At 37.6% G+C, this 26,761-nt stretch overlaps 2 protein-coding genes across 2 annotated transcripts in view; one reads left to right on the forward strand and one right to left on the reverse strand.

Moving 5' to 3' along the window:
• Nucleotides 1–26,761, reverse strand: part of LOC126884388 (splicing factor 3A subunit 1) — a 1,074,980-nt gene that overhangs the window by 1,010,786 nt on the left and 37,433 nt on the right. The gene's annotated exons all lie outside the window — the stretch shown is intronic.
• Nucleotides 19,092–24,165, forward strand: LOC126884399 (uncharacterized). The gene is made up of 2 exons (XM_050650320.1): nt 19,092–19,946; nt 23,977–24,165. The coding sequence occupies exons 1-2, from the start codon at nt 19,380–19,382 to the stop codon at nt 24,157–24,159; spliced, it is 750 nt and encodes a 249-aa protein (XP_050506277.1). The 5' UTR covers nt 19,092–19,379; the 3' UTR covers nt 24,160–24,165.

Consider the following 26,761-nt stretch of genomic DNA (forward strand, 5'->3'; position numbering starts at 1 on the left):
AAAGATTAATAGGTATGTGTTCCTGGTATCGTCGTTTCATTAAAGATTTTTCCAGTTTAGCCTCCCCTATTAATGACCTCCTTAAAGGTCATCGAAAGAAAAAACAACCAGTAATTTGGACAAATGAAGCTGAAAATGCTTTTTTGAAAATTAAAGAACTCCTAATTTCTGCCCCTATCTTAGCCCAACCCAATTTCGAACTTCCTTTTGTTGTGCAATGTGATGCATCTGACACCGGTCTTGGTGGTGTCTTGACTCAAACTATTGATGGTGAAGAAAAAGTTATAGCTAATGCTAGTAGGTCTCTTTCCCGAACTGAAAGAAATTATTCAGTTACAGAGCGAGAATGTCTCGCAGTGATCTTCGCTATCGAGAAATTTCGAGGTTATATTGAAGGAGTTAAGTTTTCGGTCATTACAGACCACCATTCACTTCTCTGGTTGAATAAACTGTCCAATCCTACAGGCAAATTAGCCAGGTGGGCTATGCGCCTAAGACAACATACTTTCGATTTGATTCATAGAAAAGGAACATCCCATTTAGTCCCTGATGCTTTATCCCGAGCCCATACCAATGATACCCAAAATGTTAATTATCTAGAAATAGATATTGATAGAATAGACCCTTGGTTCGATGATTTAAGATCGAAGATCTCCGTTCCCCTGATAATTTTCCACAATGGAAAGTGGAAAATGATTTTATCTACAAGTATGCCCCATCCTCAAATTCTTTCAAGACTAATGATGTTGAATGGAAAATTTTAGTACCCAAACCCCAAAGATTAGAAGTTATGCAATCTTGTCATGAGCCACCTACATGTGCTCATTTTGGATTCTATAAAACTTTGTCCCGTATTCAAGAAAGGTACTATTGGCCCAAAATGCGTTGTGATGTGCTTAAGTTTGTCAGATCATGTAGAGTGTGTGGTGCTCAGAAAACACCAAATCATGCTCCATTAGGTAAAATGGGTAAGCAAAGAGAAGCTCAATTCCCCTGGCAGATAGTTGCCGTTGATCTGATTGGTCCTTTTGTTCGTTCTAAAAAAGGTTATACGTGGTTATTAGTGATTGCTGATTGGTTTAGTAAATATACCTTAGTTCATCCTTTGAGGAAGGCTACAGCTAAGAGTATAGTTGAATTTTTGGAAGATAATGTCTTCCTGATGTTTGGTGTTCCCCAGTATGTGATTTGTGATAATGCCTCAAATCTGAACAACCCTCTTCTAATTAATCTCTGTAGTAGGTATAATGTTCAGAAAGTATGGTTTAGCCCCGTGTATGCACCACAATGTAATTTTGTGGAAAGGAATAATAAAACTATTGGAACAGCAATCCGTATGTATGTAAAAAACCACGTAGATTGGGACAAGAATTTAGCAAAGATCAGACAAGCTATTAACACCGCAAATCATGAAGTAACTGGATATACCCCAGCTTTCCTTAATTATGGCCGTCAAGTTCCCCTGAGTGGAAATTACTATGGTATTGATCAAAAAGATCAATGGAACCAAGATCTAGAAATTATTCCTGGTAACCATGATATGTATGCTTCAGAAGTAAAAGGATTAAGTCAAGTCTTCGAAAAGGTCAGAGCTAATCTTCGAAAAGGATATGAACGTAACGCTAGAAGTTACAACTTACGAAGAAGAGAAGTCCAATTCCAAGTAGGAGATAAAGTATGGAAAAGGAATAAAGTCCTGTCTAATGCAGCTAACAAGTTTATGTCTAAACTAGCACCGAGGTACATTGAAGCTACAGTCCGAGAAAAGTTGTCACCAGTGGTGTATCGTCTCTCTGATTTAAACGGTTCTGATCTTGGTAAATGGCATGTTAAAGATTTAAAACCTTTTGTATCTGATGAAGATAATATGTCATCCCCTTAGTCCTGATTCCCTATCCTCTGTTCCCCTTAATTTTTTTTATTTTCCTTAGTCTTGATAAGAAATAGACATCTTCTTTGATTTTGGTATGTCGTTTTTAGTCCTTGTTTTATACCCTTTTTTAGTCTTCTTTTATTTAGTCTAGTTGTTGAAGTGAGTATATTCCCTGTGAGACGTTTAACGTAAAGTTACCGATCTCGACTTGAGACAAATGAGTACATTCTGTCTCATTGAGGTATTTAGAATGGAGATTCTAAATCCTCACTTTTGCTGAACCGTTGCCGATAAAAATTCCCTGAAACTCGCTAGGCGTTTAGTGGAGTTAAAGCAGATGCCTATCTGCTGAGCCTAGAGCTCAAATAAAGCAGATGCCTATCTGCTGAGCCTAGAGCTCGAATGATTTTTTTTAGTTTTTGAAAACCACTCCCGGTTAGGCAACGAGGTGATGAGGCTGTGTCTGCTCTGGTATATGGTATATATTATATGATATATTATATAATATATATATATATATATATATATATATATATATATATATATATATATATATATATATATATATATATATATATATATATATATATATCACTTGTGTTACTGTTGTGAATGTCGGCGAGGTCCACACAGGGCATAAGATTTATTTCTTCCCCAAGACACAGAAACTCTTGTCACCTACAGTTCATTTTAGAGTCATGGAACATGTTAGTCTACTCGACTTTAAAGAGTCTGGCGATCGATGGTACGCTAGCCCAATCCCTAACGTTTGTTGTTTGTTTAATTTAATCCCCACTTGCCATCATCTAAAAAAATAATAATTTTTTTTTGATGTGATTGTTTTGCCTCACTCAAGGAATCATGGTTGATTTCTTGTTTAGTTTATCGAAAACTGAATATTCTATCCGAGTTTTCTCTTTTCGGAGGAGGCTGTTATAACATTTATAAAACCAGCGGAAATATAAATATATTAATTTATATAGTTTTTACAATCCTTTTCTAAGTAAATCCAAATATTTTTGTCAGTTCTTTATAGAAATTCAAGTCGAATAAAAATTTCTAAACCGCCCCTGAACTGTTTCACAATATTAAATAAGCTGTTATATTCTTAGAAGAAATGCGTGTTTTGAAAATCCAGGTAATTTTCCAAGCCTTCTTCTTGTAGCTAAAACTGCGTATTTGTCATAGAATATACTAGAATTATGACAGAACCAGTAAGTAGTCATTGGCCTATTCAAATGTCAAGTAAAAATCGTGAGTCGTGATTGGCTGCGACGAACGAAAACCCGAAGTTTAGTTCGACATCGATGGGAAGATTTAGATGTATTGCAAAGAACGGGAGTCTTAAAATAGTTTTTGACCGATAAATATGTCAAAAAGTTAGATTCTAACCGGCATATTTTTGTTCCACAAAAGAATTTCCAAGTTAAATTTGGGATATATTAAAGTTCTTTTGGTGAAGATAATTAATGGTTTGATCATTTAATAGTGTAGCAGTTCTGTTAGTTAGTGAATTTTTGGTTTATACGCTTTTGTAAACTTATGGTATGGCGTATTTAGTCCTTTGTGAAGCCGGTGAGCTGTTATGAAACCTTTATAGCTGGTTATAATAATATTGGTTATGGTTACATGGTAATGGATTAAACCTAAGTTTCCTGGATTAGAAAACTAGAGGTAAATTAGCATTTTCCTGTTTGTTATGGGTATAATACCTACATATCCACCATACCAGTGGAATTTTCCAGTCATCCGTCGAGTGACGTATGGTGACGTATGAGTGATCTGTCAAAACTTTCCGATGGTGAAGTAATGTTGTGACAGATGAATATTTTCAAAGTTTAAGGTATAGTGACTATTTTAATTAAAAATTTAGATTCAAAGATTAAAGTAATTTTTTTTGATAAATATAAATAATTTTTTTTGTATTTAAAAATAAAAATATAACAAGTAAACTTTTGATTGGATCAGAAAGATATTTGCTTCCATCATTATAAAAATGATTGTTAAATCAAAATTGTGATTTAACCATATAAAAATTAATTGAGACATAAATATTTTTGGAATGATATTTGACAAGTGACGTAACTGACAGTTGTTATTTTCAAGTTTCAGTAAAAATAAACATTTTTTCTTTTTAATAATATAAATGCTATATTTTAAATGTATCAGATATCAAGTCAATAAACAATAAATTTGCTTATTTTTTGGTGCACCATATCTATTTTATAGAAAGTAGATATATTTTAGTCACAGGTAAATATCGCCAATGTAACCTATAAAATCTAATGTTTGTTTTGTTTGACAGGAAAAGTTTTTAATAAATATGTAATTTTATTTGTCCTGTTTATTTATAACTACCTATTAGCAAAATTTTAACCACACATTTAAAAGTATTTTAGAGTATACATATTAAGAAAATATTGGATTGTATAAAAGAAACTCCTGGTAAGGCGCCCTCAAACAAAATATATCCAGGATCATTTCTATGTAAACACCCTAGGATATCTGTGTAAGTACTCTTATTTCATTTGGTAATAGTAGTTGATACTCCCTAGTTCCTTAAACGAACCTATGACCTGCCACCGCACAACCATGAGCTGCCGCAGCAAGTAGCTTTTAGAAATATCCCCTAATTTTTCTCCAGACCCCTTTCTATTTAAGAAATAGTATTCATCCTACTAGAACTCTTCTTCCACCCCATTTCTAATTGTTACAAAATTAATGATGACATTGTCAAGTAGAATGACATTCTAGTAATGTTTACATATCCATACCAGTGTGAATTTTACTACACGTAATTTGGGGTGTAAAGACAGATAAAGTAGGGATACACGTAAAATATTTGCGAATTATGTACCCATAGCCTTAATGAATAAGTTAAAAAACAACCTATATCCTAGGGACCACCATAAGACCCTTGTGTGACACCAGAACAACAACAGAATTCTTTTGAAATATAATTATTGTTAATACAAAATATGAAATATAAATATACTCATTCATACTTCATTCCTATGTTGATATAAAATATAAATATCTAGGCATACATCTTGATACAGGTCTACAGTTTACCAAACACCTGTTAAGTGTAGTCCAGACAGAAGAACACAGAACTGCGAAAAATTATGCCTAATATAATCAGGCTAAGTAATTGTAAAAGAAGAATGTACTTGCAAATAGTACATTCGACTCTTTTGTATGGTGCCCCATATGGATTGAAATCTTAAGGTTTGCGGGTATAAAGAATTGATTATAAGAGCTCAAATAAAGCCCCTTCTTAAAGTAGTAATAGTGCTTACCAGACTACATCTATGGTTGCCCTACAGGTGATTGTGGGTACGCTCCCCATTCACCTCCTCGCAAAAGAAAGAGTGGCAATATAATAGTGGCAACAGTCACCTGACACAGGTAAGAGATGAAATTAGAAACCAAATGCTTGATAAATGGCAATCTGAATGGGAGGAACAATGTGAAAAGATACAATGGACAAAAATCTTAATACCCGATGTAAATGCATGGTATAAAGTGTAGGGTGGCCGGAAAGTCACTTTACAATAATGAACTGTTTTTGTTATACTACAGAGGGAAAAAATAATAACACAATTTTGCTTGTACATTATTTATCAATTATTTATTTATCTGAAACATCGGTGTGCATGCCTACATTGTCACAACACAACTTGGTACGACGCCATGTTAGTATGCTCATCCATCTCTGCATGTCCGGGGTTACTGACGTAAAAGCTTGGCGAACTCCATTTAGCAAGTCGTCATTCGAAACTATCTGCGTTGTATAACCTCCTCTTTAATGATATCCCACAGTGTATTGTTTGGCGTTGTCAAATCTGGACATTTTGGAGGCCAAGGAATTGGAGAACCTCGCCCAATCCATCGTTTCGGGAAGATTATATTGAGGCGTTTGCGAACAACGAGAGCAAAATGGGGTGAGGCGCCATCTTGTTGAAAATAAACCGTGTTAGCAGTGCCCTGAGCTGTCAATTGTGGAAATAACCTCTCATTGATTATCTGCAGATAAGAGTGTTAAGTTGTAGAGCCTTCAAAAAAATATGGCCCAATCAGATAAGCTGAAGTAATTCCAGCCCAATGAGGGTTGTCCTTTGCCCAGAAATAAACATTTCGATTTCAAGAAATCGCACACTCATCGGTGAACAGAACATTTTGTTTGTCATATGCTCTCGGAAAGCGCAGAAACAGTAATTGACATGGTTCAATTTTATACTCGATTGTGGCCGCCATCATGTTTCAATCGCAACTATTGTTGTCTGTCTGTGTGACCAGAGAGGTGCCCTTGACGATGCGCATGCGCCGGAAGGCAAATAACATTGGCCCGGTGTTGAAACATTGTTATTATTAGTGTAAAGGGACTTTCCGGCCACCCTATAGGTTCAGGAGATTAAATTATTTCTTTGTACACTTCCCGACTAGACACGGTTCTTTCAGATCTTATATATACAGAATTAAAAAACAAACGACAATATCTGTAGAGAATGTGGTGCGAGTGATGACACGGAGCATTGCATTTTCAAATGTAATGTGTTCCTACAAGAACATCAAAGATTGAGATTAAAGCTACGAGAGATCACATCAAATATGAACTTAGCTAGCACAGCACAAAGAGAACTTCAATTATGTGCTAGAAATAATAACGAAAATACTTAATAACTCTCAGTTATTATTATTATTATTCAGTCTCTGAACAAACTCTCAGTTTATTCAGGAAGACTACGGAGATACAAAGTTAGTAATAACCGGAAATCAGACAATACACTTTTTGAGCATTCAGAGAAGGCGTTTTATAGGAGACGTAATTCTACTGTAGAAAATGAAAATAAATCATACCCAACCCAAGAAGAAGTTCATGAGTTTTGGGGAAATCAACTTTCAACACCAACTACTCATAACAACAATGCTGGATGGATTGAAGACATGACGAACAACTGTCAACATTACAATCATATTCCTTATGAACCCTTCTCCACTGAAGAAGTCTCGAATACTATCAAAGAGCTTCACAACTGGAAAGCCCCTGGACCTGACGGAGTTCAAAACTTCTGGATAAAGAAGTTCTGGAGTGTTCATGAATGTTTGTCAATATTTATTAATCACAGGGAACCACTTATCTAATACCGAAGGATCAAAATAACACCCAAGATCCAGCAAAATACTGCCCAATTACTTGTCTTCCAACTTTGTACAAATTGGTCACATCATGTGTAACCCGGCGCATCTACCAACACTGTGCTCTAAACAATATCATAGAGCCTCAACAAAAAGGATGCGCTAAGGGTTCCATGGGTTGCAAAGAACAACTTATCATCGACTCTAGTCATTTCTAACCAAGCATATATCAAAAAACGAAATCTCTTTACTTCTTTCATCGATTACAAGAAAGCGTTTGATTCAGTGCCGCATGGATGGCTTAATTTAATTTAATTTATTTATTAACGGTTTCACCATTGTTCAAAAAAAGTAATACAATGAATTATAAAATAGTTGACATAGTTAAATTCTAACATATACAATAAAAAAACAATATAAAACGTGTTAAAAATATGATCTAACTCCATAAACAAACTAAACATGATCAACACAATTTAACAATTGCCTAAAAGAATAAATTGAACTAAAAAAATGGATCAAGAGTATATGTGTTAAAGTGCCTAAGAGCTCTAGTCATCGGATCATTTCTACCACAATTAGTACCGTGATACTCAATATAGAATAAGGATTTCGTAAGTTGTAACTGTTTGTATTAATTCGGATTTCCGATAGTAATTCAGGACAGTTAAGAAAGCCGTTAATTAGTTTATAGATAAAAAGCATTTCTAGTTTTATTCGTCTATTTACAAGAAGTGACAAATTCAAATGATGAAGAACATCATTGTTGTTAAAATTATTGTGAATCTGCAATTTAAATCTACCGTATCGAGCAAAACGTACTTGAATATTCTCAATTAAGACTTGGTCAACCTCATAATAAGGAGACCAAATAATGGAAGCATACTCTAGGGCAGGGGTCACCAATTGGCGGACCGCGGTCCGCATCCGGACCGTGGGCTAGTTTTGTGGGACTACCATTAAGTTCAGAATATACCTAGTGTTTGGCAATTTTGAAAATGTTTGGCCATGAAACTGTGTACTATGTTTGGCTCAACTTATATGTGCGAAGCCGCTTTATCAATAATGAACTTTATTAAAAATCGGTACAGATCTCAGCTAACAGATGAATATCTCAACTCCCTAATGAGAATCAGTTGCACTAAACTCACTTCAAACTTTAGACAGGTTGTACATAATAAAAATGTAATTTTTCTCTCTGATAATTTAATTTTATAAAGCGTTTTCCCCCTTAATATTATATTTATTATAATCATTAATTTTGAATTTAAGTAAACTGTAATATAAAATTGTCATGTGGGTTTTTTATTATTAATTTACACTCTACTACCTTAATGTTAAGTGGAAGTACTTTTCAGCTGTGCATTTAATTAAAATAATTTTCAGATTTAATAAGTTCGCAACAAACAGCTTGCATTGATTGAAACTAATGTAGATAAGATAACATGCTAATTACCATTTCGTACCATGACTATTTATTTTAAATTCCTCAGTTTCAATAAATGGATTTAAAGAAGGTTAATAACTATGTACAAAACTGAAGATGTCCAAAAACTTCATTAGCATTCAAAATATAAATTCCTAACTTTTAAAATATTCTCAGTAACAATTTACAATATAGTTCTGCAAGCAAACTCAGAGAGTAATTAATATTCAGCTCAGCGGGGTACTATTGATAGAAATGTAAGTATACTTAAATAAAAAGGGATCATTCTATAAAACCGATAAGTGGCTTGTTGATAGAGTTTCATACCTTGAAAAATAGTAGGTAGTCCGCTGAGCTGAATATTAATGACTCTCTTAGTTTACTTGCAGAACCTTACTGCTGTGTTCAAAATATACTGATAATAACATCAAAACAATATACAATGAATTTATATTTTATTTACTGTACCAGGAAAGCATTAAATCTACAGTGACCAAAAAACAATTAGATAATATTAGTTTTCCTTTCCATATTAGTCCATGTGTGTGGCCACTTCTGTATGAAAAATGTTTCTGACTCGATTTCTTTGCGGATTCCTGTTCAAAAATGCAGGGCCCCCGCAAGGCTGATTGGCTCCCGCGTGCGGGACATATTTTAGCTCTCTTTAAATTTACTATACAGAGTGAGTGGGGAGGAACGCACCAAACTTTAAGACTGTATAATATACGTAAAAATAATCAAAAATAACTCATATATGTTGTTATTCGATTTTCATTTGTTTCCGAGATACGGGGTGTTAAAATTTTTCATACAAACTGACGATTTATTTATTGCTCTAAAACTCGTTGAGGGGTGCAAATGAAATTTGATGGGTTTAAGACATAGTTGGTGCACATATTTTGACACACAATTAAGAATTTTAAGTTCACCATTGGCGCGCGTACGGGTAATAGTCTAAAATTTTTGAAACAAAAAAAATAGTACGCCACTGAGATATTTCAAATTAAAAATTATTTTTTTATTCCCTGTTCAATTTCTGACAAACAATCTATCTTCATGTTTGTTCATACGACGCTTCGTTTTCATGCAAAAAATAAAATATCCTAATGCTTACAAAGTACATATTATGTATTTATTATTCGAAATACAATCTACACATTCATATAGAAACTTCGTCGAAAACTTTGTAAGCGTTAAGATGAAAACGAAGCGTCGCATGAAAAAAGGAAGATATATTTTTTGTCACAAATTGAACGAGGAATTCAAGAAAGATTTTTTATTTGAAATATTTCAGTGGCGTACCATTTTTATCTTTAAAAAATTTCAGACTATTACCCGCACGCGCGCCAATGGTGAATATAAAATTCTTAATTGTATGTCAAAACATGCGCAATAACTGTGTCTTAAAACCCACCAAATTTCATTTGCACACCTCAACCTATTTTAGAGCAATAAATAAATCGTCGGTTTGTAAGAAAAAATTTAACACCCCGTATCGTCAGTTTGTAAGAAAAATATTAACACCCCGTATCTCAACATATGAGTTATTTTTGATTATTTTTACGTATATTATACAGTGTTAAAGTTTGGTGCGTTCCTCCCCACTCACCCACGAATAAATATTTTTGAATAATTTAAACCCAGAATGAAAGAATACATTATTACTAAGGCCGAAAGTCCCTGAAAACTTCTATAATGTTTATTTTAATAAGTTACAGAGGTGAAAACACAAGAGAAAATTTAGTGTGATTTTTAATAATTGCAAACATTTAATTCAAAAGAAACTTTTTATTTATTTTAAGGGACTGTCGGCTCTCAGCAATAGCGTTATCGTTCATTCTGCGTTTAAATTTTTTAAAAATACTTATTAGTTTTCTGAGGATTCGAAAAAAATGAATACATTTAAAACACATTGAAAATTTTGACGGGCGACATTTTGCGCCTTTCCCCTTAAATTTTTTGCAACAATAATGAAGCATCCCGCATATTAAATTAAAAATATACATTTAAGTAAATAAACAATAATATTTTGTCATTTCAAAGTTTTCCAAACAAATTTTATACAGGGTGTCTACATAACTAGGAACCATATGGGAAACTGTTTTATTATTAAATTTACGAGAAAAAGTTATTCTTCATAAAAAGTTCTGCATTGTCTAGAACTCAGAATGCAACCATCAAATATCAAATTTTATGAATCTTATACGAGCTATGTCAAAAAATATGAATTTCGGTCAAGAGCAAAGTACGTTTAGTTTTCACAATATTGAAGAGTTATTAAGAAAAGTTGTTCAGCATTAAAAACTATGTTTCTATATGCAATATGCAATTACATCCTTCTAATTGAAATATATTGTTATCTAGAAAGGCACTTTACTTTGATTACTAAAATCGATAGGATTTGATGAGTATCTATAATTTGTGAAAAAAAAATTCAATTGAAAGGATGTAATTGCATATTAAAACATAGATTTTAATTAATTCCAAACAACTTTTCATAATAATAATTTTCGGTATTGTGAAATATAAGGTACTCTTGATCGTAACCTGACGTTCCAAATTTTTAACCTGTTCCAGAATTAAAACTTCCCCTGTTCCAGTGTTCCCATATATCAAAGTTTGTCCAACTACACACCGCTAAGCCATTAACAAATTCTTAGCTTGCTATTAATCAACTTTTTTTGGTACGCGGGATCCAGGTCTATTAGTTTTTATAGATTGTATTTATTTTTTATTACGGGCTTTTTAAGTGTTTTTAGCTTTAAAATGATTCTACACATGAGAGCAAAATAATCGACTCACTTGCTGAATTGTACACGTTAGAAGTCTCGGATTTCCTAAACCTGTTGTCCGATTCAAGTGATTTTTTTAGTATGTTACAGCCTTATTATTTAAGAAAATCGATGTAATATTATTATTGCTAGACAGGTAAAGGTCATTTTATACCGGTTGTAACAATCATAGGGTGTTTTTTTTTCTTAAACGTACCTAACTTTTTTATTATCCAACATAAGCATATGAGTCAAAAAAGAGAATGTTAATAAAGCCTAAGCCTACAATTGAATTTTAATTTAAATATTATTTATATGCTAGAATACCCCACAGGGTGTTCCGAACTTTAAGAAAAAACACAGTATGATTGTTACACCCGGTATAAAATGACCTTTACCTGTATAGCAACAATAATATTACATCGATTTTCTTAAATAATAAGGCTATAACACACTAAAAAAATCACTCAAATCGGACAACAGGTTTAGGAAATTCCACGTGTACAATTATTCAGCAAGTGCGTCGATTATTTTGCTCTCAAGTGTACTTCAAAGAAAAAAATTAGGAAGGAACAACAAAATGTAATATATTTTTGACGAAGTAAGTTCAACATTTCAGGACGGGAATAATTATTTTTTCAGTAATAACACAATATTTTATTTTTGAGATTTTTCTAGCTGTTCATGAAATAATTAAAATTGTATATAAAAGATGATTATCTCATTTAAAATAAATATTTCTTATTTACCAAACCTTCGGTTTGGCGCCCTTTTGGGGTTACGCCCGCGTGCGCCGCACGCGTTGCACGCCCGGTTACGGGGGCCCTGCAAAAATGTCCCCTTTAAACAAATCAGAAGGGTGCCGAGTGTAACAATTTTTGTAAACAAATTAAAAATTACCTTTTTGCATCGAAAAATATATTTTTAGGTTTCTTGGGTGATTTTAAACAAAAAAGACCTCTTGTCATATTTCTGAAAAGTTGATAGTTTTCGAGTTATAAGCTACATATTTAAAATCTGAAAAATGCGAAAATACGCATTTTCGATTCTTGAAAACCCTAAAGTTTTGATAAAATGACAGATTTTTTTGTTTCAGATGACCCAAAAATGCTAAAAACGTATTTTCGGGGGGCAAAAAAGGTGATGTTTTGAATTTGCAAAAAACAATTTCTGCCCAAAAATTTCGCATGGCACCGTTCTGATTTGTTTATAAGGGATATTTTTTACAAGAATCCGCAAAGAAACCGATTCAGAACAAGCAGACATAGGCAGCATTAAATCCGGATCTTGGAAGTGTCATAAGTTTTCGAAACGGACCCTCAGGGAAACTAATTGGTGACCCCTGCTCTAGGGAGGATCGAACTATTCAACAATATGAAACTCGAAGAACGGATACAGAAAAAACTTTTGTATTCCTTTTTACAAAACCTAGAGATCTGTTAGCATTAGATGATAGAACACGCAGGTGAGATTTAAAATTTAATTGTTTATCAAAAATTACTCCTAGATCTCTCATCTTATCAACTCTAGATAACACATTTATACCAATATTATATTCATACAGGTCTGTAGTGTTAGTTTTTGAGAAACTAATAATATGACATTTGTCGATATTTAATAATAAATTGTTGGAAATAGACCATTCATATACTTTATCCAAGTCATTTTGTAGAATTTTACTATCCAATAAGTTCTCTACAATGTGAAATAATTTTAAGTCATCAGCAAAGAGTAGAAAGTTAACATTTTCAATTACAGATGATAGATCATTGATAAAGAGGTTAAATAATAATGGTCCACAATGTGAGCCTTGTGGTACTCCTGAATGAACCTGAATTTCATTAGATATATAACTGCCAATTTTAACACGTTGTTGACGACCATAAAGAATGCTACTGAACGAGGTCACAATGTCATTCCCTAAACCAAGATTCTTCAACTTATATAGCGTGTCTATTTAAGTTGGAAACATATGGGAAACTTTTTGTTATTCATTTTACGAAAAAAAGTTATTCTTTATAAAAAGTTCTGCATGCTCTAAAACCTAAGATTCAATCATCAGATATCAAATTTTGTCAATATTATACGAGGTATGTCAAAAACTATGAACTTCGTTCAAGAGTAAAGTACCTTTATTTCTCTCAATATCGAAAATTCTTATTATGAAAAGTTGTTTGGAAATAAAAACTAAGATCAAATATGCAATTACATGCTTCTAATTGGAAAAAAATATTTTCCAAATTTTTCTCAAATTTATTGATACTTAACTTCGTTTTTATTTATTACACATACGATAACTCTTTTATTATTACTTTTACGAAAAAAAAAAAGGTATTCTTTATAAAAAGCTCTGTATGTCCTAAGACCGAAGATGCAACCATCAGATATCACATTTTATTAATTTTATACGAGGTATGTCAAAAAATATGAATTTCACTCAGGAGTAAAGTACCTTTGTTTTTCACAATATTGAATATGGTTATTAAAAAAGTTGTTTAGAATTAAAAACTATGTTTCAATATGCAATTACATCCTTCTAATTGAAATATTGTGAAATATAAATTTACTATAATCTTGAGCGAATTTTCACATTTTTCACATTTCGTATAAAATTAATGAAAATTGATATATCATGGTTGTGTCTTAGATTTTAGACCATGCAGAGCTTTTTATGATTAATTATTTATATGGGAAATAAGCCACAATTAAAATGAAAAAAATTTTATTAACGTTTCGACGCCCAAATCGGGTACCGTTGTCAAAATACAAAATATTACTAAAATAAACAAAAATGTTGTTGCTAAGGAAAAAATTCTTCTAATAATTTATTTAATCTGACTCATTCATATTGGCAATTCAGACATATTATATTATACATTTTAAAGTAAAAGACTTTAAAATGATATTGTCAATATTTATGAGTTGCGTTCCTGGGACGACTTACTGAAAGATAGTTCATTCGATTACATGAAATCAACCCCAACTCAAGAATATCCGTAACAAAAAAATTATAGCATGTGATCTGTCTTTAAAAAGACAACCAAATGCAACGACAGTAAAAATTCTCGCGTTAGAGACTTCATAGTAAATCACAAGGGAAAACCAAGTTTTGGATAAAACATTATTTTGGATAAAACAATTTTGAATTTCGGTGGGTTGGAGTCAATAAAAGGGCTATTAGAAGACTATTTTTTAATTACTCGAGCTTTCGAATGTGTTTACATTCATTTTCAAGAGCTAAAAAGTAACTGATAAAGTGGAACATAGATTATGTAAAAATACAACTTAACAGATAAATCTAGATTGGTAATTAAACTTGCTTACATATTAAATAAATACAAATAAGAGAAAAACTGTAAAGAATCATCAAATGAATTCTTCCCAGACTGAATATTATAAAATAACTGCCAAAAGATTTAAATTTTTTTGAATTTTGAATTTGAAATATAGATATTAGAAAGAATTTTAAAAAAATTTAAAGTAAATGTCAATGAAAAAGTATGTCAAACATCGACAAGTAGTTAAAATTGGGATATTGTCACGGTCCCAGGCCGGCCCTGTCCACAACAGAAGCTTTCGCGACGAACTGTCTGCGGGCGAGAGAAACGTGTTTACCTAATTTGATTTATAATGTTCGATCCTTTTCTGGTATATTCGATTTTAACATAACAATTGCTTTGTAAATACCTTGCAATTGTAAAATGTTTACCTTTTTCGATGTTTCTGGAAATCAGTAGAAATTGTATGTAACTATATAAACAGACATTTTTAGAATTAGAGACAGTGTGAATACTTTTGTGGGCGTGAATTTTATTGTTTGATCGGGTTTCTGAAATGTATGTATTTTTAAGGTAGATAAGTCGTATTTGTAAATAAATTAAATGTTAGAAAGTGTAAAATAAATTAGATATTGTTGTTAAATAGGTGTTAATTGTAAGTGTTATAAATAAACAATTTCAATTAAGTCTTTTATTTATTTAATAATAATTAAAAGTCAATTCGCGTAATAGTTTCTAAATAACGTAACATTGGTGACCAGAAGTAGGAATTAACATAAATTCGCGTAAATACAGTTCGGAATAAATAAATAAATATAAATCGTAATACATAAAGAGTGTGACCATGTCTTCACAGTATAAGCCGAAACTTTCTGATCTGCGCCTTACGGAGCTCAGAACAGAACTGGAAAATCGTGAGCTCGACGCAGCGGGGAAAAAGGCTGATCTAGTGGTTTGTCTGAAGAACGCACTACAGGAAGAGGGTCATGATCCAGAAACCTACTTGTTTGAGGACAGGCAAACTGCTTTAATTTCGTCAATTTCTAAAGAGATTTCTCAAGTTTCCTCGGATGTTTCGAAAGTTTCGACGGAGATTACATCGTTAGAGAACAAAGTTTCTAGTGAAATCTCACAAGTTTCTGGCGAGATTTCGAAAGTTTCCTCCGACGTTTCTAAAGTTTCCTCCGATGTTTCCAAAGTTTCCTCCGATGTTTCTAAAGTTTCGACAGACATTGCATCGTTAGAGAAGAAAGTTTCGGGTGATATTTCATCCCTTGAAAGCAAGATGACTAACGAGATCTCTAAAGTCACTTCGGATTTTGACGACAAGATATCGTCCATAAAATCTACTTTTGAAGAAAAGATCAAGGAAATAGAAAAGAAAATGGAGGAAACGGAAAAAGTAGACAAAGGGATGACAGACATTAAAGATGATGAAACGAAATACAAATTGGAGCCACGGTCTATAGTTGAAGGGAGTGTGGGTTATGCTCGTGTTAAGGTGCCAAATTTGGACGGAAAGTCATCATGGAACAACTACATGAAACAGTTCGAATCGGCGGCCAGAGCGAACGGATGGTCCGAAAAAGAAAAGGCTGTAAACCTCACTATTGCTCTTCGAGGCGACGCTTTGGATGTCCTCCAGACCATAGCCGTAGAGGAGACAGATGACTTCGAGCAGCTTAAAAAGAGACTGAATATGCGATACGGGCACGAACATTTAGAGCATGTCTATCAGTCGCAGTTTTAAAATCGAAGACAAAAGAAAGATGAAGCTCTTCAAGAAAACGAGGTCGATATTGCCAGGTTAGTACGGTATGCATATCCAACAGCTCCCGAAGACATGATGAAAAAGTTGGCTGTTCAAACATTCATTGATGACCTTCGTGATCATGAAATGCAAAGAACACTGCGATTAGCTCATCACAAGACGCTGGTCGATGTCTTGTCTGCCGCCCTTGAATACAAATCAGCTACCCAGGCCTCTGGCGGGTACAGTAAAGTTAGGACAGTGAAAGAGGAAGAGGATGAAGACAAACTGGACCAGATTGTCAATATGATAAAGGGCATTTCATACAAGAAAACGAAGACCATAAGGTGCTGGAATTGTGGTGAAATGGGACACGTACGGAGTTCATGTAAGTACCCTAGGTACAATAACAGTCAAGAGACTCACCAGCAGGAAAACTAGAACGGGTCGGCCTTAGGGGGGCAGCTTCGACCCGCAACTTTTCCAAAGACCCTCTCATACTAATCTCTTTCTTTGAAATGTCGTAAAGATAGTATATATGTAGATGGAGAAATAAATGGTAAAAAGTATACATTGTTGGTGGATACCGGAGCAACCAGGACCATTATACGACCGTCAGTTATAAACAGTCGTAAGAAGCTCTTACCAACGAGGTTGCGACTGCAAACTGCCACAGGAGAAACCCAGATACAATTAGGGATTGGAGCAGAAAAGTTCGTCCATACTGTCATAGTTGCAGACATCGAAGAAGATGTTATATTAGGAATGGACGTAATGAATTTGCATGGATTTCAATTGGATTTTAAGAATAGGGTAATCAAAGTTGGCAACGAGGAGGTATTTCTTCATCCACATGATGACAGCACTGTGCTAGCAGCCATTAAAGAATATACAGTTGTGCCTGCGAGGAGTGAAACGATCATCGCAGCGCGGCTACAGGGAATTGTAGAAGAAGGAACACCTGTTATGATGGAACCACGACGAGGAGGTTGGCCGAGGAATCATAATTGGAAAGGAATTGGTTACTTCTGCTAAAGAAATTCCCGTGAGATTGATTAATGTCAATGACTACCCGGTGACCATCAAGAAGGAGACAAAAGTAGGAACTTGTGTACCCGTGACGTCCATAATCCGTCAGACGATAACATCAGATAATTCCAACGACAAGTTCGACCAGATGGTAGCAGTTGCAGGCCAGTCTCTAAACCTAGTGGAAAAAAAAAAGAAATTAAGGGAATTTCTTCGGCAATATCGTGACAGAAGGATGGAACTACGAGGTTCTGTGTGGACTACCGTTTGTTGAATAATGTTACCAAGAAAGATAGTTATCCCCTGCCTCGGATCGACGACACGTTGGACACATTGGCTGGAAGTAAATTGTTTTCTACGTTGGACTTGAAGTCTGGATATTGGCACGTAGAAATGGATCCAGTGGACAAGGAGAAGACGGCCTTCACGACAGGATCTGGATTGTGCGAATTCAACGTTATGCCGTTTGGACTCTGTAATGCTCCTGCGACATTTGAGAGGCTTATGGAAAATGTGTTGAGAGGGTTATCTTGGAAAACGTGCCTGGTGTATTTAGACGACATAATCGTTTTGGGGGCGACGTTTGAAGACCACCTGAAGAATTTAGAAGACGTTTTCAATCGACTTAAAGCTGAACAGTTAATGTTAAATCCCAAGAAATGTGATTATTTATTTCAGCTATTTCAAAGTAAAGTCAATTATTTAGGTCATATAGTCAGCAAAGAAGGAGTGGCCGTGGATAAAGGAAAAATCAATTCCATTAAGGAATGGCCTGAACCAACTGATAAACATCAAGTGAGAAGTTTTCTGGGACTATGTACTTACTACCGGAGATTCATGAAGAAGTTTGCAGATATCGCTAAGGCATTAACGCGACTTACAGAGGAAGCAAGGGATTATTGCTGGGATGGAGACTGTCAAACGGCCTTCGAAACTTTGAAGAGGCATATAATTACAGCGCCAATATTAGGGTATCCACTGCCAGAAGGAGAGTTCATCTTAGATACGGATGCAAGTAATGTGGGAATTGGAGGAGTGCTGTCTCAGATTCAAGGAGGACAGGAACGAGTTCTGGGATATTTTAGTAAAGTGCTTTCAAAACCTGAACGAAATTATTGCGTCACGAGAAGAGAACTTCTAGCAGTAGTGAAATCGGTAGAACACTTCTATCAATACCTCTATGGAAGGAAGTTTCTCAATCCGAACCGACCATGCCGCCCTTAAATGGTTAATGCAGTTTAAGAATCCAGAGGGTCAGATAGCCAGATGGATTGAACGACTTCAAGAATACGATTTCAAGATCGAGCATCGAGCCGGAGTTAGCCACAGGAACGCTGATTCTCTATCTAGAAGGCCGTGCCCAGCAGAGTGTTCCCATTGCAACAAAACAGAGTCAAAGGAAGCAGCAGTACTAAGAACAACAGTGGTCAACGACGAGTGGACGCCTACTAAGATCAGGGAAGAACAAGAAAAAGATCCAGTTTTACAGAAGATTCGAAAATGGAAAGAAGAAAATCGTCGACCATCTTGGCAAGAAATATCAAGCCTAAGCTCAGTAGTTAAGACGTATTGGGCCCAGTGGGACTCGTTTATCTTGGAAGACAGCTTGCTTAAACGAGTGATGGAAAATGATGATGGTTCAGCGAGGAGAACACAGTTGGTGATTCCAAAGAGCAGAGTAGCCGAAGTACTTCGTCAGTTACACGACAGTCCATCAGGAGGGCATTTTGGTGTAAAGAAAACCCTTCAGAGAATTCGGGAACGATTTTATTGGATGAATAGTTCCGACAATGTGAAGGATTGGTGTAAGAAATGTACTACCTGTGCTGTGGGGGGTGTAGCGTTGGATCGCCTCCACGTGGTGCACCCTGGGTAACGCCAAATGATCCATCCTCCCAATCCTAAGGTGTAACACCATCGTGCCAACGGGATGCATGGTACAGGGAGTAAAGTGTATCTGAAGCGATGCCCTAGAGAGATGGCGAACTCTAGGGGAATATAGCCTTGGTGCGGTAAGGGCGCACTGCCGTACTCGACATTTATTTCGACCCTACTCGTGGGAACAATCGTGGAACCAAAGAGAAACATTAAACAAGCGGAGAGGGACTCAGAAATGGGCGACCTCTCCGAAGAAACAAGAATGGAAGCTGCGGGAACAGCAGACCATATAGAACACACGGACAAGGGAGCTGTGGAAACAGCAGACCATGCCGAGGAGAGAGGTATTGAAGCTGACCAGCTAGAAACAAGCCTCGAGAAACTAAGTCTCGGGACAAAAAAGCTATCTGGGGCTCAAAAACGGAGGCTTAAGAAAGCCGAAAAAATAGCTGCTGGGACGTGGGTTAAAGAGAACCCACATAAGACCAAAGGCCAAAAGGGGAAAAGTGACCAGACCACGGGAGTGAAAAGGACCCGGTCTGACAACTCGACCCCAACAAAAAACCCCGAGGCCAAAAGACCGAAGGGAATTACGAAACAAGCAGCTAACAACGCGACCAGGAGCGGTAATACGCAGACTGGCACAGTTGCTAGCGCTAAAGAGGTAAGGGGCAGTAAAACGCAGACTGGCACTTACGGCGAAGTGACAGACAAACTGAGGATGGCGGTGGTAGACAGACGTCATCCTGAGGTAAAACTGAACCAGGAACAAGCAGAACTGGTTCGAACAAAACTGGAAGAGGCAGTGGATAAGGCACCCGGCGGAAGTCAGAATCCACTGCAGTTCCTAAGAACTACATTCAGCGCGGGGATTCTGTGGATCCACTGCGCGAATGAGCCTACCAAATCTTGGCTGGAGGGGACGGTACGAGAGCTTCGGGATCTCTGGGAGTCGGCGGATTTGAAGTTGATCGAATCCAAGGACTTGAGAAGACCGATTGTGCTTGTGCACGTGCCTGAGACCGGCATAAGCGAAAAAGTGTTCAGGAGGGCTCAATGCAGGGCTCAATACGACAGACTGGACACTGAAAAGCCAGAAGGTCGAGGGGCAAGGAGAAATCCTTGCGTACTCGATCGACAAGGTCTCCTTTAGGGCTTTGAAGCAGACCCAACTCAAGGCCTTTTATAGGATGGGAAGGGTAGCATTCAAGATCGTGCGGGAGACAGATGGAGATGACAAAGGTGAGAGTGATCCAAGCCAACCTTCAACACAGTAAGGCAGCTTCGGCAGAACTTGCTGTGGCGATGGAAAGGTTTGATGTTGCTCTCATCCAAGAACCCTGGGTAAACCAGGGTAAAATAAAAGGTCTCTCAGGAATAAGTGGAGAACTTATTTACAGTAGATCCGCTGAAGTACCAAGAACTTGCATAATAGCTAAAAGCAACATTAAGGTACTGCCGTTAACTAATTTCTGTTCTAGGGATCTAACAGCAGTAATACTAAAAGTTACAGAGAGAGGTAGGATGAAGGAGATAATACTCGGATCAGCCTATCTGCCCTATGATGATCCTAACCCACCACCACCAAGGGAATTGGAGGAGCTGATGAGAGACTGCAGAGGCAAAGGATCACAGATAATCATCGGTTGTGACTCCAACTCACATCACATCAGCTGGGGGAGCACCGGAAACAACGAAAGAGGTGAGCACTTACTACAATTTATTATGGAATATAATTTAGACATACTAAATGTAGGCAACAAACCTACCTTTGTGACTGCTAATAGGAAGGAGGTTATCGATATAACGATGGCGACTGCATTTGCAAGCAGCATCGTTAGGAACTGGCATGTGTCTGATGAGGCGAGTTTCTCAGACCACAGACACATATACTTTGAAATAACGGGCTATGAGCACGAAACAGAGACTTATCGAAACCCCAGGAAAACTGATTGGGAAGCGTATCAAGAAGACCTGACATATAGTTTTCGTGGGGCTATAAAGAGGATAAGGAACACAATAGAGCTAGATATGGCTACTGAACAATTTCAGGATATAGTCATAGAAGCATATAAAGATAACTGTCCCGTAACAGTGAGGAGCTCCAACAGGAAAGTGCCCTGGTGGAACAATGAACTTGCTAAAAGAAGGAGAGATGCGAGAAAAGAATTCAATTCTGCCAAGAGATCAGGCGAGTGGAGCGAATATCGCAAAGCTATGACTGAATATAACAAGGCTCTACGGAAAGCCAAAAGAGAATCATGGAGGAAGCACTGCGAGGAGATAGAACAGACTGCAGTAGTGGCTAGACTCCAAAAGGTTCTCTCGAAAGAACCTAAGAGCAATATCGCCACGCTCCAAATGGAGTCAGGCGATTACACACAGACCAGTGAAGAGACGCTGAGGGAACTCTTCAATGTTCACTTCCCTGGGTCGGTCACCAGAATGATGACACCAGAAGTTCTACAGCAAGAAGGACCAGTTACCATGAAATATGGAAATAGGGGAAGCTGGAGAGCTGCAAAAGAGATGGTGACACCAGACAAAATAAAATGGGCAGTAAGTTCATTTAAACCATATAAATCACCGGGAACGGACGGGATTTATCCTGTACTTTTGCAAAAAGGTACAGAAGCAATGTACAAGCAAATGTGTACAATACTTCGTGCAAGTATTGCGCTGGGGTATGTACCGGTTGCTTGGAGGTCGACAAGGGTAGCATTCATACCTAAGCCTGGTAAGGGTGGACGTATGACTGCGAAGTCCCTTAGACCAATAAGTCTGATGTCCTTTGTACTAAAGACATTGGAAAAACTGGTAGATAGACATATTAGGGATGGAATATTGGTTGAAAGACCAATAGAACAAGACCAATATGCATATAGGCCAGGTGTATCAACAGAAACAGCACTGCACCATCTAGTACGGAGGGTGGAGTATGTTCTGGAAAACAAAGAGGTGATGTTGGGAGCCTTTCTCGACATAGAGGGAGCCTTCAACAACACCTCATTCGATGCAATCACAAAGGCTATCCGGCTGAAAGGAGTGGATGAAATAAGCTGCAGGTGGATAGAATGCATGCTTAAAAGCCGCGTGGTATATTCGACACTGATGGGCGAGACCATGTCAGCACGGGTTGCCAGAGGATGCCCACAGGGAGGTGTATTATCTCCGTTAGTGTGGAATCTGGTTATGGACGGACTGATTGGAACGCTCAACAGGAAAAAATATAATGTCCTGGGCTATGCAGATGATTTTGTCATTCTGGCTCAGGGCAAGTTCAATACAACTGTCAGGGATAACATGCAACAGGCCCTGAATGTAGTATCAAAATGGACAAGTGAGGTAGGATTGTCCGTAAGCCCTCACAAATCCAAAATAGTAGCCTTCACCAGAAGGACAAAATTAGAGGGAATAGGACCTGTGAATCTCATGGGGATCTCCCTAAAGGTGGAGAGGGAGGTAAAATATCTCGGAGTCATAATAGACTCAAGGCTTACCTGGAATCAACACCTGGAACGAATAACCAAAAGAGCGATGGCCACTTTAATGGTGACCAGACGCACACATGGCAGAACATGGGGACTTAAACCGGACATGATGTATTGGATATACAACATGATGGTAAAGCCCACAATAACGTATGCAGCATTGGTCTGGTGGCCAAAGGTGCAACAGAGAAATGCTATAGAGAAGTTAGGCAAGATACAAAGGCTTGTCTGTCTCAGCATAACAGGAGCAATGAGAGGCACACCAACTGCAGCAATGGAAGCCTTACTAGACCTTCCTCCCTTACACATCACAGTGAAGGGCGAGGCAAGGATGGGGTTACATAGACTGCAGGGTAATCAAAGCAAAATTGCAGTGGGCAAAGGACACTGCAGCATCAATGATATATGCGGGGATCCAATATGGGAGATGATAACAGACCATTGTATCCCCAAATATAAAATGGAAATACCTTTTCAGGTGGAAATACACTCCAGAGAGGTATGGGAAGATCCTGGCAGACATCTGAAGTATGAGGGCCACACCTGGTATACAGATGGGTCCAAGACAGAAGATGGTTCGGGATCAGGAGTATATAGTGAGGATAGGAACTATAACGGTTCCATTCCACTAGGAGAATATACCTCTGTATTTCAGGCGGAGGTATATGCAATCCTGCACTGTGCACGGATAAACAGATTGAGGACTTATACTAATAAGAGAATCAATATCTGTTCAGACAGCCAAGCGGCCTTGAGGGCTTTAAAGAACCCAAGGATAACCTCAAGGCTTGTATGGGAATGCCGCGAAGAACTTGACACCCTGGCGGAACATAATGAGGTAAAACTCATTTGGGTGCCTGGACATCAAGGGATCGCTGGTAATGAAAAAGCTGACGAACTTGCTAGACGAGGATCAGCAACAGGATACTTCGGTCCAGAACCGGCACTGGGAGTGCCCAAAAGCACAATCAGAGACCGATTAAGAGGCTGGATACGAAGACAGCACAAAGAATACTGGGAAGAAATTCCCACGCAAAAGCATGCGAAGCGATTTATACCTCAGACATGCGCAAAAAGAGCTGAAGAACTGTTCAAAATGAACAGGAATCAGCTCAAAATTATTACAGGTTTCTTAACTGGACACTTTCCAGTAAAAGGACACCTACACACGATAGGACTATATAACGGAGATCTCAGCTGCAGACTATGCAATAGAGAGACCGAGACAGTCAGACATTTATTGTGCGATTGCGAGGCGCTGGATCGTAAGAGACAAGCAATATATGGAGACTGCAAACCAAGTCCGACAGTGTATGGCACTAACCCAATGGACCTTTACAGGCTAGTAAAGGGCACTGCATTATTGGATTGGGTGTCATGAGAACAAATGGAAGGAAGCACAATAAGCTGAAAAGCTGCAGTGCCACCGGGGTGCATGCACGGACGGCTTCCGGAAGAAAAAAAAAAAAAAAGTGCTTTCAAAACCTGAACGAAATTATTGCGTCACGAGAAGAGAACTTCTAGCAGTAGTGAAATCGGTAGAACACTTCTATCAATACCTCTATGGAAGGAAGTTTCTCAATCCGAACCGACCATGCCGCCCTTAAATGGTTAATGCAGTTTAAGAATCCAGAGGGTCAGATAGCCAGATGGATTGAACGACTTCAAGAATACGATTTCAAGATCGAGCATCGAGCCGGAGTTAGCCACAGGAACGCTGATTCTCTATCTAGAAGGCCGTGCCCAGCAGAGTGTTCCCATTGCAACAAAACAGAGTCAAAGGAAGCAGCAGTACTAAGAACAACAGTGGTCAACGACGAGTGGACGCCTACTAAGATCAGGGAAGAACAAGAAAAAGATCCAGTTTTACAGAAGATTCGAAAATGGAAAGAAGAAAATCGTCGACCATCTTGGCAAGAAATATCAAGCCTAAGCTCAGTAGTTAAGACGTATTGGGCCCAGTGGGACTCGTTTATCTTGGAAGACAGCTTGCTTAAACGAGTGATGGAAAATGATGATGGTTCAGCGAGGAGAACACAGTTGGTGATTCCAAAGAGCAGAGTAGCCGAAGTACTTCGTCAGTTACACGACAGTCCATCAGGAGGGCATTTTGGTGTAAAGAAAACCCTTCAGAGAATTCGGGAACGATTTTATTGGATGAATAGTTCCGACAATGTGAAGGATTGGTGTAAGAAATGTACTACCTGTGCTACAAGTAACGGACCCTACCGGAAAAGAAAGACTCCTATGAGACAGTACAATGTTGGAAGTCCATTTGAAAGAATAGCTTTTGATATTGCCGGGCCATTTCCAGAAAGTGACAATGGATGCAAATACATGTTGGTGGTAATGGATTACTTCACGAAGTGGGTTGAGATCTACGCAATTCCAGACCAGAAGGCCGCCACTATTGCAAATGTGTTAATCAAAGACTGCTTCAGCCGATTTGGAGTACCTCTGGAGATCCATAGTGCCCAAGGAAGGAACTTTGAGAGCGATATATTTCAGGGAATCTGTGATAAACTAGGCATGAAGAAGACAAGAACCACGGCCTATCACCCGCAATCGGATGGAATGGTGGAGCGTATGAATAAGACAGTCGGCAAGTATTTGACAAAGATGGTGTCCAATCATCAACGAGACTGGGACCAGTACCTTCCGTTCTTCGCAATGACCTATAGATCTGCTGTTAATAAATCAACGGGCCAAACACCAGCAAAAGTCCTTTTTGGACGTGAGATGCGTCTACCCTGTGATCTAGAGTTTGGATGTCGACCTGGAGAAGATGTTGCTGGTGAGGATTACGTGAATGAATTGCGAAGAAGAATGGACGATATACATGAGTTGGTCCGTTCCCATCTTCAGATCGCTAGCGACCGAATGAAGAAACGATACGATACCCAAGCCGAGAAGGGATGTTTCAAGGAGAACGACAAAGTCTGGCTTTATAATCCAAAGAAACGAACAGGTTGTTCTCCCAAGTTGCAGCAGTTTTGGGAAGGTCCGTACGTCATTGTCAAGAAAATTAATGACGTTATCTACCGAATAAGCAAGATTCCTAGGGGAAAGCCGATGATAGTCCACCATAACCGGTTGGCGCCATACGAGGGAGACCACGAAGTGGAAGTCAACCAAGTTCGAGAAATTCCTGACCTCACGTTTGAAGAGTTCATGGGGGCTTACGGAGGTACCGGTAAAGCGAGACATGGTGTCACCACTGAAGAAAAGCGAGATCTACTCGCACTTCCCGATGACTATTCATTGGCCCATACCATCCCGGCCAGTATCAAAGACGCACGAGGGTTGGCATCCGCCTTCCGAAGGAAGTTTGGTCGAGTTGCAGAACTTCAATGCCAACTGCCAGCTCCTGGCAAAGCATTGAAACTCCAAGATGCATCACGTTACCTATTCTATCTGGTAACAAAAGACACTGTCCATGACCAACCTACCTACCAAGATGTATGGGATGCATTAATTCAATTGAGAGAGCACGTGTTGTGAGTCCGACGTGCAAAAGTTGGCCATGCCAAAGTTAGAATGCAGCCAACTAGACTGGAGAGTTGTCCGCAATATGGTGGAAGAAATCTTTAAAGACACCGATGTCCAGGTTTTAGTCTGTTGCAATCCGCATAGTTACTGGTGCGGAGCGAAGACCGTCCCCTGCCACTTTTATACAACTGGGAGTTGTAAAAGAGGGCCCAGTTGCAGATACCAGCATCCAGTTCGAGTCCCCACAAGGTTCCAGGAGGAACCATCTTTTGAGGAGGGGGCAATGTCACGGTCCCAGGCCGGCCCTGTCCACAACAGAAGCTTTCGCGACGAACTGTCTGCGGGCGAGAGAAACGTGTTTACCTAATTTGATTTATGATGTTCGATCCTTTTCTGGTATATTCGATTTTAACATAACAATTGCTTTGTAAATAATGTTTACCTTTTTCGATGTTTCTGGAAATCAGTAGAAATTGTATGTAACTATATAAACATACATTTTTAGAATTAGAGACAGTGTGAATACTTTTGTGGGCGTGAATTTTATTGTTTGATCGGGTTTCTGAAATGTATGTATTTTTAAAGTAGATAAGTCGTATTTGTAAATAAATTAAATGTTAGAAAGTGTAAAATAAAT

This window comes from Diabrotica virgifera, chromosome 5 (genome assembly GCF_917563875.1).
Source record: "Diabrotica virgifera virgifera chromosome 5, PGI_DIABVI_V3a".
Classification (NCBI taxonomy): Eukaryota; Metazoa; Arthropoda; class Insecta; order Coleoptera; family Chrysomelidae; genus Diabrotica; species Diabrotica virgifera.